Source organism: Hippoglossus hippoglossus, chromosome 3 (assembly GCF_009819705.1).
Source record: "Hippoglossus hippoglossus isolate fHipHip1 chromosome 3, fHipHip1.pri, whole genome shotgun sequence".
Classification (NCBI taxonomy): domain Eukaryota; kingdom Metazoa; phylum Chordata; class Actinopteri; order Pleuronectiformes; family Pleuronectidae; genus Hippoglossus; species Hippoglossus hippoglossus.
In genome coordinates this window covers 7,126,311-7,140,522 of record NC_047153.1, presented here as the reverse complement: position 1 = coordinate 7,140,522, position 14,212 = coordinate 7,126,311, and the positions used below count along the sequence as shown (strand labels likewise).

Here is a 14,212-nt window from a genome sequence, read left to right as displayed (position 1 = left end):
CAATAAAAAAAAATGTTGTGTATTTCTATGGACAGTGCTGCGTCACATGCGCACTGACCAATGAGAGGCCCGGAAACGCTGATGTGGGATCCTTGTAGGAAGTGAACGGGAGAAGCCCGGAGCTGCTGTCGTTAACCTCGTCTCTGCGCCGGAGGACGTCCCGATCTCTACCGGACTCAACCGACACAACATGTTACGAATATAAAAAAAAACGGAGCACTTTCCAGCAGCGAGGAGCGGATCCGCTTTGTTTCGTTTCCCTCCCGGGGCCGAGGTGAGTGGAGACACGGGTGTTTGTGTGTGAACGTGTCGGTGCTCGGGTGATGCTGCTGCCTCGTTATTAGATCGATTATTAACGGGAGAAATCGCACCGTTAAATGTAAAGTAAAATGGAGGTCGTGGAAAGAAAAGCTGTGTAAAAACCGTGCTGCTTTTAAATACTGTGGCAAGTGCGTGGAGCGACCTCGTCCCTAAAGCCGACATTATTTATATATATATTATTATTTTTTTCTGGCCTTGTCAGGAAAAACAAAAACAAAGACGCACACACGCATCATCTCCATTTTTAATCTTCCGTCCGAAAAAACACACACACACACACACGCGTCTTTTATTGCTCGCTAACGGTGACAGGACAGTGTGTGCCCGGGGCTGCACACGCCTCTCCTCCTCCTCCCGATGAGGGTCGGGACAAAGAAGGAGCAGAGGGATATGAACATCTCGTTGGGATAATGGTTGTTGTGGTTGTGTTAGCTTAACGCACTCAGGTGTCCTCTGATGGAGGGGGGGTTGTTAGCCGTGCGGGAGACAGGTGTTAGCCTTGCTGTTAGCTTGTTTGTGATGAAGGCTAATGTCCTGCAGCTGAGGACATTTCTGGCCCCGTGTTGTGTTTTACAGCTGATGTGTCCAACACTTACTTCCACTGTGTTCTGCTGTTTTCCTTTTCATTGTGACCTGGAACACGTGGGCAGGTGGGTTGGTGTGCATCTGCCCCTGATTCGTGTGGTTTGAGGTCTGTCTGGTTTTTAAAAAGGTCCAGTGTGTAGAATGTAGTGGGGAAGTGTCATGTTGCAGCTGAAGACCCCCCCCCCTTCACCTCAACCCTGTCCTCTTCCAGACAGGAGAGAGGACCTGTGGAAGACTTCAGTTGTTATAAGATCTCAAAAGGTGTTTTAGTTTGGACGACTGTAAAAAAATAAATAAACATGGCAGCCTCCGTAGAGAGGATCCAGTCCCGATGTAAATATAAAGTATTTCAATATAAAAGGCCCCATTCTAGGGTAAAGAAAACAACAATTTGTACATTTTAGATGATCACACAATAGTGCAAACATAATTTTTTTAAATATTCAATTTCTGCCAATATATCCCTTTAATCTAAATCTTACACACTGAACCTTTTAAGAAGTTTAAAACCCTTAAGATGAAGTGATCGTGTCGGTGATTTATGGTTTGTCTATTATGACCTTTAACCACCAGTCCAAAAATAAACCAAACTGTTCAAATTAGATTGTCCTGAAACATGAAGCTGCAAATGCTTTCTTTTATTTATACTTGATAAAAGTTTTAATTTAAAGATTTCTAAATGATCAAATCCCATTATCTGACCAGCTGGAATGACATCATCACTCCTTTTTAAACACGGTAGATTTTCTTCATCAAGATCCATTAATTATTCTCAGGGGAATCGAGGAAAATGTTGAAAAACACCCTCATCTCACCATGTTAAAGTAAAAAAAAGTCCTGGATCCGCAACCAAATGTAATGGGTTCTTCCTCCACACCCTTCCACCAAGTTTGATGGTAATCTGTCCCGTAGATTTGTGTAATCGTGCTTTCAAACAAACAAACGGACAAACAAACAAACGGACAGGGGTCATAACTTCAGTGCCAAATTAAAGCACAGTGGCGACATCATGTTTAGGGTGGATCGTTTCGGGCAAGACACTGGAATAACAAGTAGAACAGCAGCAGTTACTTAAATGACAGAATATAAGTAAAACTATTTTCATAAACAAATAATCAGTTGGCATTCTTACAATGATGAAACCGAACGTTTCCTGGTTCCTGCTTCTCAAACGTGAGAGTTTGCTCATATCCATCTGAACATGTGACCTTGAGCCGTGGGAAAAAACGTAAAAGTCCTCATAAACAAACTGACATTTTCCAAACAAGATAGATAAGATTGATAGATGAAAATTAGTTGCAGCCGGAGTAACAGCTCACTGAAGAGGAGTCACTGGCATTGTGTCAAGGCCTTTTTTGCCAAGTATTCCCACGTTGTAAACTGAATTTCTTTATTCAAAGTGGCTCAATTAATTGTTTGTCTTCTTTTTTTTGTTCCGCAGGTTTGACCACTCCACTGTGACTTCAGGCTTTCGGAACGAGTCGTTATAGGAGGCTAACTTCCCCCAACAATGTTAGGAGAAGCTTTTTTTTGTTCAGCTTTGCATTTTGTTATTTCTAACAATACAAAACAATGTCATGTATTATTTGTGAAATCCTGTAGCACAACATCCCGTTCCTGTGTCAGCAGGAGATTCTGTGGCCTTTGTACTTTTTCACACTTCCTGTTTTTCTGTCTGTGAAGTCACAGTTGAGATAACTTTGTTTAATTTATTTGAAGTAATGTCCCCACCTCTGTCTTTTATGTAGCCAGGTCTCCTATCAGTACTGTGTTAGCTGTAGTGTAATTAAGGTCAGTGTATTAAATAACGGATCATTCCTGCTCTTCATCTGACTGAGTGACCCTCTCTCTGTATTCCCACAGATCTGTTGGCAATAAGAGAAATATTAAGGTCAGTCAGATATTTCACTTTTTACGTTTTTGTGCTTTAACTCATCCCTGACTTAATCAGAGTTGATCAAAAACTGAAGAAAATAATGTAAAGAAATGGAAGAATGAATGTGCGTTGTTTTTTGTTTTTCAGAGCAATCATGAGCACTCACGAGTCGGACGTGCACACCATCTCTCCAGAGCTGCCAGCCATGTTTGACGGCATGAAGCTGGCAGCGGTGGCCACGGTGCTCTACGTCGTCGTCCGCTGCTTGAACCTCAAAAGCCCCACGGCGCCCCCGGACCTCACCTACCAGGACACGCCCCTCAACCGCTTCCTTCTTAAGTCCTGTTCTCAGCTGACCAAAGAGTGAGTTGCGATGTCAGCTTTTTTTTTGTCTGTCACTCAACGTGCTGCCGTAGATATTGCGCTGCTGCTGCACAGCCATCTGGGGCCATCCCATCTGTCATCAGTGTTCCTTAGTGTCCGGCTTTACCCTCAGTTCCAGCATTAATTAAACACAAGGCTTTCTTTTGAGAGTTGATGATGCTACCCTCGGGGTAAGACTGATTATTCTTTAAATCTGTCCTCTGAGTTTATAGTAACTCATGCAAACCATTGTTTGTTTTTTTTGCTGTGTAACATAAAGCAGGTTGGCAACAGGGATATAACATCCTGTAATTTGAAGGAGAAACTCTTCCTCCCTTTTAAACAGTGTAAACTTCATAATCTTTCCTCCATTAGTATCACTGTCTATGTCCTGTCGTCTGCCGTGTTTGTGATACTCCTCCAGCTCTGTTGGACGACTCTCTGCATGTCTTCATCACGAGTGTCTGTTTATGGAACCGATTGTTACTGAGCCCTTTGGCATTCAGCTGCGGTGTCAGGGATTCCTAAGGCCACACTGCTGTTTACATTCATGTCTGGCTTGTTACCATTCTTTCCTGAACCCCTACTTTTTGCTTTTAGAAATGTTTGCCCCAGTGCATAGTTTAACTGCGATAACCGGAACCAATCGGTGGTGTTGTTTCTGGCATTGGCACATCATCTGTGTTTGTAACGCATGATGACACCGGGCAGGGTTGCATAACAGAGATCAATTACACTGTTGAAAGCATAAGAGGGGTGTTGTGAGGTTAATGGGCAACAACATTTTAGTTTGGGAACAGGGACATGAGTGTTTTGGGTAAAGAAGAGGACAACAAAGGACAAGTCAAAATTCAGATTTTCATTTGCTGTACTTATTTTGCCTTTTTTATTGTAATTTTACCGAATGAAATAAGACTTGTCTAACATGTTCCTCAGTTTTTAAAAACATTTAAACTGAATTTAGTCCTTGATGTTAAAAGTGTGGTGTTGAATGGTGTCATAAGTGCGTAAATCAAGGCAGCAGTCAACAGTAAACAGCAATACCAGAAAAAACAGAGTCTAATAGAGTCTTACAATGAAACAGTTAAAAGTCAAAAGAGAAAGACCATAAATGAGCTTCAGCAGGGTACAGTTTTTTTTACCCATTTATAAGTCTTAATTTTTTAGCAAATTGTCTGGATGTGCCATCTGGACTTTAGATCTTTGCCAGATCAAGGGGATGCATCTGTTTTCTGTTGCCTAATAGTTATGATGACATTCAACCTCTCTCAGACTTCCCCTTCAAAATCACCTACGTTCAAAGAGAGATCATAACCTGCCCTCACTCCCAATACATAGTGAAGTGTTTTCATAATATTTGCCTACAAAGCTACTTCCATTGTGCTTTAAAATGATTGTTTTAAGAGAAAGAGATTCTTAAGACAGGATACACAGTTTGTAACATCTCTGTGACGTGGATCTTTCTCAACGAAGGATATTAGCATGTTGTAATAAAACTATATTAAAACAACAACATGGAACAGATAACTGAAATGATCTCAGTAGTCTCAGCTTGGTCTAGGAAACACCATGATACCTACTATCTTGTCTGTAAATTGCAAGATAAGTTGGCATTTCGAGGATTGTTTTTCACTGGGCTGCTTCCCCTTATCTTCAGTTATGGGGAAGTGTCAGTAATTCTGTGACTCTGACATGCCTTCATACCTGTTCTACTTCACCTTTAGCTTAAGTTTCATGTTTTCTTGCTCTTATGGGATCTTAAATGTGACCTGTTGGAGCCTGTAGGAACCCTGTTGATGAAGAAAGCTGTTGTTAGACTTACTAACACTGAACCCAGCAAACCTGGAGATGTTTTTAATCCTCCTATCCGCACGACGACAAGGGGGTTATCCTCCGTCTGTAATCATCAAGTCATAAACTGGCAGAGTACCTTCTAGAATAGTGTGGTTAAGCTTCAGCTGCCTTTACAGTGCACGCTGGAGGTGATTACATTATCACTGGCAGGTGACAAGCAGTCTGCTTTGTGATTCACAATTCTCTTATGTAAGAGTGTATTTTCTAGGTGGAGTGATTATTGGGAGCCCTGGTAACAGATGAGGAAACGCAAGGTTGAAGGTCTTGTGCAACTGTTGATGTAATTGTCCCCTTTGCTCTGCTGTCTCTGTGTTTTGATCTGTGTACTGTACACGCCACTAGTGTCATTATACAGATCTTCAGCATCTCATCTCATTACCTCCCACTCTTCACTTCACTGCAAGGTTAACAGGAAAGACTCCAGATAGGATTTTATTTAATAGTGAGACAAAGGAACTTGATGTGTGCGAATATGTCATTTCTCAACACTGTGAATAAGTCATATATGTCTTTGTTAGAGCCTCTGTTTGTAGATGGGGTCTGGTTTGTCTTTAACAGAACCTGTGACTTACCCTAGTCTTTCTACACTGAGAACAAGCATATAGTTGTTTTGGCCGTTGACCCTAAAGCCATGATTTTAATGTTGCATTTCTGTAAATTCCTTTTATATAATGGGATAGTATCTGAAAGGGTTTTCCTCTAAAGTTATTTACGAGCTTCTGGTGTCTGTGAAAAGGTGGTGATTCACGATAATGTACAGCACAAGGCAAAACATTTCAAAGGAATATTACGTAATCCAAAGACTCGACTCCCACAGCTCCCTCCTACAGGAGCTTCACTGGAACTCGAGTACACACGTGCACAGCTGAACTCAGTGAAACACAGCTCAAGACTGATGTTAAACATTGATGTATGTTCAGAGGGTGGAGTGATGGTTCAAAAGAAATGTGACTGTATGCAAACTATGAGTCAGAAAGTTCACGTCTGTGTCATACACTAAAGATGCATATGTACATGCTCAGGATAACACTGTTGATTCTATTTTACAGGCACTCACCTTGTGCATTAGACAAATAAACTCATGTTTGTAGATGCAATTTAAAAGCAAAGGCTATATTTGTGTTTTTCAGGTACATTCCTCCCTTATTATGGGGTAAGAGTGGCCACCTCCAGACAGCACTATATGGTAAACTTGGTCGGGTGAGCTCCCCTAACCCCAGTGGAATCAGGAAGTACTTACCGATGCAGGATGGGGCCACGGCGACCTTTGACCTCTTTGAGCCACTGGGGGACCATCGAACAGGAGGTGAGGATCTCTAAACCATCATTTTAACACTGCTGGTTGCTGCTATTTGGACAATACTTTGGATTGTGTTGTTCCCGATGGGTCTTTTTTTAAAGGGTCAGGGGCAGAGGGAGTTGTACATTGTTAATCCCTCGGAGACAAGTTTGAGATTTTGCTAGAAATAGACCTGATTTGAGATTCTTGGAAAACAAAATGAGGTAATCTTACAAGAAGAGTCGTGTTCAGGTTTGATTTGTTATCTATAGGTTTTCTAGGTCAGCTGTGATAATGTATTTGACTCTTTCTTGAACGACCGATCTTTTAGACGAGGCGCACCGTGTCTATCATGCGGCTCTTTGAGGACAGTTAACAATCTAATCCTTTCTTCTGATGCCGCTGAACCCTGACTCCTCAGCTTTGATCTCACACTCTACTCAGAAAGCACAAGGCTCACATGACATTTGATTTTAATAATTCAGCTGTAGATATCTTGAGGTGCTTCGTCTTAATCTGCTGTTTAGGAGGATTACATACTTTCCTTCTCCGTGCTATCACATTTCTCATTGGCGAGTATCTCTCCAATCTGTCTGCCTGTTTCACCAGATGACATCACCATGGTGATATGCCCTGGTATTGGCAACCATAGTGAGAAGCATTACATCCGAACCTTTGTGGATCACGCCCAGAAGGACGGTTACCGCTGTGCTGTGCTGAACCACCTGGGAGCCCTTCCCAACATCGAGCTCACCTCTCCACGAATGTTCACTTACGGTGAGAACAAGGAGCTGACTCTGAAGTTAAAAGGGTCACATGAGCTCGCGGGTGACCTCGAACCTCCTAGAATTAAAGATGACATGGGATTTCAGACCTGAGCTTATTTAAAAGGTCTAATAGAGATAAATAAATGTAATACTCTGTGCTAAAGGCACCTTCAGCTGGATCTGCTGAGCAGAGAGAAACGCTCCGTCCTACAGAGGTGTAGCTCTGTTTAGATTGGTAACTCTACACTGTTTCTCTTACAGGGTGCACGTGGGAGTTTGCAGCCATGGTCGGTTACATTAAGCGGACGTATCCTCAGACGCAGCTGATAATGGTTGGCTTCAGTCTGGGTGGGAACATTGTGTGTAAGTTCCTGGGCGAGAACAGGATGAACCAGGAGCGCGTGCTGTGCTGCGTCAGCGTGTCTCAGGGGTACAGTGCTCTCAGGTAGGATGTTGTCTTCTCCCCTCTTTATTAAATTTGCATTGTATCATCAAAGCCCCTTTATTTAACACACACACACATATAAATTAAATATGGCATTATGTCACAAAATTATAAGTTCCTGCATGATGTAATCGCGTATTTAAACACAAATTGTTCTTATCATTCATATTTATTAATTTATCAATATTTTCTTTTATGTTATTTATATTATTTAAATGTTGTCTTCGTTCTGTGTTTTATTCCCATGTCTTTTTTAAAGCACTTTGAAAGTTTTATTATTATTTACTATATTCTGTTTTTATCTTGATAAATATCACCTATAATTTGTCATTTTGAAGAACACAAAACAAAGCCATCAGCCTCAGGGTGTGGCCTAATCCAGTCATCCACTTATTTGTATTCTATGTGTTTTCACCAAAATGTTATATGAGTAGACGGGTATAACGCAGAAAGGGTTAACCTGCATAATGTGAAACCAGCTTGTTAAACATGAATAAACACGTAGTTTACATAGTCACAATTAATCAAACCAGTGTATTACAATGTTGTTTTTCAACCACTAGTACATGTCTGTGTCGTAGTGGATTCTCCACCCTGTGTTCATTTGGACTGGGCCACACCTCCTGTGTTTTACATGCAGCCAGCGTCTCCTGGCAGATATGATAGGCTGGGTCTGTGTAGGCTTGCGTGTTGGCACTGGGAGAAGGGTGTGTTGTAGAGACCGGCCCTTTGTCACTTAGGATTTCTTTTCCCCTTTTCAATGAATTCCCCTTTCAAATCATTATCCAAACCTACGCCGATGCTTCTGTCAGCGTTCCTTCAGTTATAGTCATGGTTTATTTCCACAATTGTGGATTAATAAATCAAATGGTATTGAAATAACAGAAGTAAATAATTTATGTTTTCTAATGGTCATTATTTGTTGAATACCTTTAGCTGTCGTGTTGCTTCAGCCTGTCTCCGTCAGTGAGCTGCATATTAATGCCTCAGACCATTGCTACTCTCCACCAGTGTGACCCTTTGTCCAGCGGATTACACAGGACATTGAGTGTGTTGTTTGGAATGCAGACAGGCTGCACAAAGCTAACTTCCTGTGTGTTTGCCTGTATCTCTCAGGGCCCAGGAAACATTCCTACAGTGGGATCAGTTCAGACGCTTCTATAACTTCCTCATGGCCGACAACATGAAGAAAATCATTCTCTCACACAGGTATCACTGTCGCACTTGAAGAACAAATTGTTTGTCTTTAGTTCTTAATGTTGTAAAGTCCAACATGTTGAATGGCTGTTTTCTCGTGTTTGCCGAAGACTGCAGCTTCACATCAGTATCACAGACAACGTGGTTTGTCGATTCTCTAAACTTTCACTAAACTTCCACATGAAAGCTGTTAATACAGCAGAGAAGTTCTCAGTGTATCCAGTATGAGATTGTTTGCAAAGATATTAGAGTTTAGGTTTATCTTGTCTGTGATTTGCACTTAAACTTTAGGGGCTGTATGAAAACTAAAGTTTACACAGGTTGCACCATTATTTTTGCTTGCCTCTGTAGGGGACCTATTATGCTCATTTCTATATCTTAACACTATTTACAGTACAAAAATCCCTCTCTATATCTTATACTGGCCCTCTATGGATCCTGCAGTTCACTGTCCTGCCTGAAACAGCTGCATTAGGTCCTGCGTCTTTAAGGCCCCCTCCCTAATGGCCTACTTTGTGTACCCCTGAGCAGGTAGGCGTGTCCCTCTGCTAAGTGGGCGTGGCCTTATCTAAATATGGAAATATGCGTTCATAATGAGGTTTTTTTTTTAACTCTGACCAGGATTAATATGACAATTCAACATTGTAATATTGTATTTACCTCTGAAAATAGAAAAAGCATAATAGGTCCCCTTACTAATACTGTTATGATGTTTTGAGATGTTAGTTGGCGGCGGTTCAATTATTTTTTCTTAGTAAAGGGAGGCACAAAATAAAATAATAACGACACTATGGTGGGTCAACCCCACTCCCCCCAGTAATTCATACATCCCCTTAAGGCATTTCACTAATAGTTAAGTTATTTATTATTTATTGTTACTTATTGTTCTTGAATAATGTTTGTGTGTGTTTATTTATGTATTTTTACATATTACAGACACAGCCTGTTTGGAGGAAGCTCAGTTAAAGTGATAGATGCAGATCTTAGTCGTCTGTACACAGCGACTTCCCTCATGCAGATCGACGACAACATCATGAGGTATGTGGAGAGACACTTTGAGATTTCATCTAGTGAAGTGTCACAGCGCTCAGTGTTGATAAAGTGGATAACAGATCTGAGTTTAAAGATATCCTTATCTATATTTGACTTGTTGCGTGCAGAAGTGTTTATGCATTCAACAGTGTGGAGAATCAGAAATATCTGAGGTATTCTTCTCTAACCCGTTTCCATCTCAAGCACATGTTTTAAATTCTTTTTCTTCTCTGTTTCAACAGAAAATTCCACGGCCACAGCTCTCTCAAAGAGTATTACGAGAAGGAGAGTTGTGTTCATTATATTCACAATGTAAGAGATGCTTCTACACATACACCTTATCATCTCACTTTTTCTCTTTTATATATGTTTGTGTATTCAATGTTTGAATTTATTTATTTTTTCCAGGTAAATGTGCCACTACTGTTAGTGAACTCTGCAGATGATCCCCTGGTCCATGAATCACTGCTCACCATCCCTCGCACACTAGCAGGTAACTGACAACAAGCAACATGACAACAGACGCAGAACTAAACCTCATTGTTAAAAATACAAGCTGCTGCATTTTAACTTTAGAAATCTTAGGCATGACTCACTTTCAAGTGTGTTTGTGTAGATACCCAGATGCGTAGAGAACATAATTGGACTCGTAATCGCTATTTACTTTGCATGTTACTAAAGTATTCCTCATTTATACTTAATATTTAATACTGCAGACAAATTCACAGATTTCTACCAACTTGAACCTAAAATAATGGCCTGTGGAAAAGAGTTTGAAGTACCTGCAGACAGATCATGGCACATGTTCAAGAGATTCTCTATTGAATCCACAGGCTTCTCCTCCCTGACTAATCACTGAAGCTGACGCCTCTGATTTCTTGCTCTATAAGTTTGTCTACAGTCTGAAAAGGCTTAGTGATGTGTTTGCTCTGCACCCTGACCTGGACCGGGTGTGTCACTCTATGAGTAATGTCTTTTTTCTTTACAGCAGCTGCGACAATCACTCAAACACAGAGCTGAGTCTCTTTCTATGAGCCAGTTTAAAGTGAATTTAACTCTTTCCCAGGTTTCCAAAATCAAACCTCTAATCTACAAATAAACCGTGCAGAAAGTTCAAACCTCATTTTCAAAATAACAAAAAGGCACTTGGTTAAATGACATACCGCCTAACAAGCGCTCCCTCTGCTCAGCCTGAGTTATATTTATACTTACTGACCCCTTTAACTATTTTTGAAAAGGACAATTCCTAATCTAAGGGTGTGGGTGTGTGGGTGTGTGGGTGGTTGGGTGGGTGGGTGAGTCCTGACTGGAAGTACAAGCGATTTTATCTGACATGCGTCTCTAGAGAGGATTTCACAGGATCAGCTGCCCCTTTGCTTCAAAATATGATACAGTGACTCTGATAGTCAACCACCAGAAATAGGACCCAACAGAAAAACACTGTGCTGCTTTAATTAGCTCAGATTTAAAATGTTTAGATTAAATAAGAAGTAACTTAATACTTAGATAAGGAAAACTCGGCTCAGATTTGTTGTGTTGTATACATACATGGAATGTTGCTGTAATACAATGTTAAGTAAACACAAAGTAAACACGCACTTAGTGATTTGCCGCATCCTGTTGTAAGTACAACATGTTCCCCAGACTGTTCTGTTCCAGCCTGTCACTCAGCGCCGGGTGCGATGGTGGCTCCAGGTCGCTCGAGGTCTGGGGGAGCACTCCGTTGTCCCCGGGCAGATCAGTAGCTGTCATGAAAAGTGCACAGTGGTGAAAGCCCTGTGGGATCTCGATCACTAGTCAACCGCATCAGGCTCCCCCACTAACCCAGATGTGAGCAGGAGGATAAAGAGATCGAGACCACCCGGCCTGGTTGTCTGCAGCACTCTAATAATAATAATAATCTTTATCTATAGAGCACTTTTAAAAACACATGTTACAAAGTGCATTACAACGGCAGCAAGTTAAAAACAGACGGGTCCTAAAACATCAGGTTTAGAAGAAAGCAGGTAGAATAAATTAGTGTAGTGTAAACCAGTGCTGTGTAAAATGCTGTGTAAAATACTCTTATAAATTAAAAAGACAGTTATAAAGAAAGTTAACACTCTCTGATAAATGTATGTTTTAGGAAGAGACTTAAAGGAGTTGACTGAGTCAGCTGACCTGATCTCCTCAGGCAGGTTGTTTGGCCTGTAAATTGCAACCAAACAAACAACATGCTGCGAGTTTTACAATCTGAGAAACCTGTCAGTTAAGGAAAACCTGTTTTTATGTCCTGTTATTTTCTAAATCACCTCCAAGCTACACGTTGCAACAATTAAATAAAACTTCCAGAGGCTGGTTTTTGAAAAATGTTTAATAACTTTATAATTCAAGACAGAAATAGTGTAATTGTCTTTATCAACTCATTGGACTGGCTCAAAGTCTCAGCAGTGGTACAGTAGCTGTCTCATGAACACACCTGCCAGAAGTCGAGCCCTGCTGTTATCTGTTATCTGTCGGACCAGGCAAACCCTGCCTCACTATCTACCACAAAGATAACAACCCCTGGCAAGGCCATATTTGGTCTTGTGTCCAGGGTTGTGTTTACTCATGAGGACGCACCGTGCAGAGCACAGAAGCCTAATTACCGTGTGTTGTGTCATCCTGCAGCGAAGAAGTCAAACGTGATCTTTGCCCTGACACTGCACGGAGGCCACCTGGGCTTCTTTGAGGGCGCGGTGCTTTTCCCCCAGCCTCTCACCTGGATGGACAAAGTGATTGTGGGTTACGCCAACTCCATGTGCCAGTGGGAGAAACAGAAACCGCCATGCCAAAGTGGCCCCCTGACTGAGAGCTCCTGCGCAGAGGAAAAAGCCTAAACCTCCGGCCTGTACGTCTCTCACCCTCTCTCTCTGTTCCCTCTCACCCCCTCACCCTCTCCAGCACCACTGTCCCAGCACTGAGGAGACACCTGAACTGAACCTTAAACTGCTCTCTCTTCTCTGCCTTCTCCTCCGGGTGCTACTCACTGCTACTGACCCACACATGTCAAGCCTTCCCCACCACCCCCCCCCCCCCCCCCCCCTTCTAGTCACCATCACCTTACAGTATGTCAAGGAACAGAAACAATTAACTGCCTTTGTGCTCGTTTTCGTTGCGAGAACTTTTGACATTTTTGTTTCTTTACACGCACACAGCAATGATCCTTGGCGAACGGAGGCGTTGACCAAATATACGCTGGCATTAGAAGGAACACGAGAACGACACTTTGAGTAGTCCAGTGAAAAACAAGAGCACACGAGAAGCCTCCTTTTTAAACCTAAATCAAGACTGTGCTGCAGAAGGTGTCTGTTTCCTGCACCTTTTTAAGAAGCTCACTGCTAATCACCGCCAAGGCCGTAGAGCCTAGTCTGCTGTCTTAACCAACACAGCGTCTTTGTAGTATGTTTGTGACCCACAGATGTAGTTTATATATCTGTGCGTGCCTGTGTAGACAGAGAGTTGAAGACAGAGCATGTGATCCTTGTGTTTTGGTTGGTTCAAATTCTCCGTTCTCTGTTCTTCTGGGTGAACTGTTGCTCCATGGTTCGTAGACAATGTTCAGTAGAGAAGTGTTACAGTGGGATTTTACACTTTACTTCCAGTTCACATCCTCCTGGCACCAGACATGACCAGGGATCAGCCCCAGACGGGACTCATACACATTCCCTCGGTCGCATTCTATCTTTTTGATTCAATGCACTTTAAACCCTGTATGACAAAATCTTTTCTTTCCTGTTTCTTTCCGTTTTTTTAACTCTTTATAGGTTTCATAGGTTTGAGAAGAGGAACTGGTAGGAGCGAGGATGATAACAAGAAGTTAGATGACTCAAATGTTCCCTGTGTTCTCTTCTGTCGGCGTCTTTGAGCCCTCTTACTTTTCCGTCTGCCTATGATCAGCTCCAGGATCCTGCAGAAACTCTGAAACCTTTTTCTTACTGCACAGACGAAAACCTGCTGCCCCTGCACACAGAGGCTAGTACCCGACCCTGTACCTCGTTTAATACAAACATCTTAGTACAATTGAGCCTGTGGTTTTGAAAGTTTGATAATGCTGTCTACCTATTAGTCGTTTCGTTGCTATTGATGGGAGAGCTCAGCAGCATGAAGCAGATATTAAGATTTTTATAATCTGAGCTGTGAGGTGTGGTGAGTAGGAGGGCTGAGGATGCCAAGCGAAACCAAATAGTATGATTAGATGGAGAAAACTGAATCCAAGAAAGAACCGACAGATTCTACAGTTTTAACGACTGCATTGAAAAGCTTTTCCTATTTTCTTGGCTGAGCGTTAAAGCCACAGCGACACAGCAGCGTGGACCGCTGCAAGTTACACTAAACACTAATCACAAATCTGTTTCGATCACATCTGGATGAGACCTGTGGACTTTTTCAAAACCTGAACCTGACTGAGAGCTTCTCTCAAACCTTGTAAGGGCCCAGGAAGTCCAGCCAAGCAAATCTGTATCTAAACACTG

At 41.9% G+C, this 14,212-nt stretch overlaps 1 protein-coding gene across 2 annotated transcripts; it reads left to right on the top strand.

The window, feature by feature from the left end:
- The first annotated feature begins 49 nt into the window (after positions 1–49).
- Positions 50–14,157, top strand: LOC117759574 (monoacylglycerol lipase ABHD2). Of its 2 annotated transcripts, XM_034581773.1 has the most exons (13): positions 50–274; positions 2,348–2,418; positions 2,770–2,797; positions 2,930–3,145; positions 6,130–6,305; positions 6,888–7,055; positions 7,307–7,490; positions 8,607–8,699; positions 9,624–9,725; positions 9,962–10,031; positions 10,128–10,212; positions 12,369–12,588; positions 13,505–14,157. In XM_034581773.1, exons 4-12 carry the CDS (start codon positions 2,937–2,939, stop codon positions 12,575–12,577), a joined length of 1,296 nt encoding a protein of 431 aa, XP_034437664.1. In that variant the 5' UTR covers positions 50–274; positions 2,348–2,418; positions 2,770–2,797; positions 2,930–2,936; the 3' UTR covers positions 12,578–12,588; positions 13,505–14,157. The 2 variants fall into 2 exon arrangements, with proteins under 2 accessions (XP_034437664.1, XP_034437663.1); XM_034581772.1 differs by having other exon boundaries at positions 57–274; positions 12,369–14,157.
- Positions 14,158–14,212: the final 55 nt, after the last annotated feature.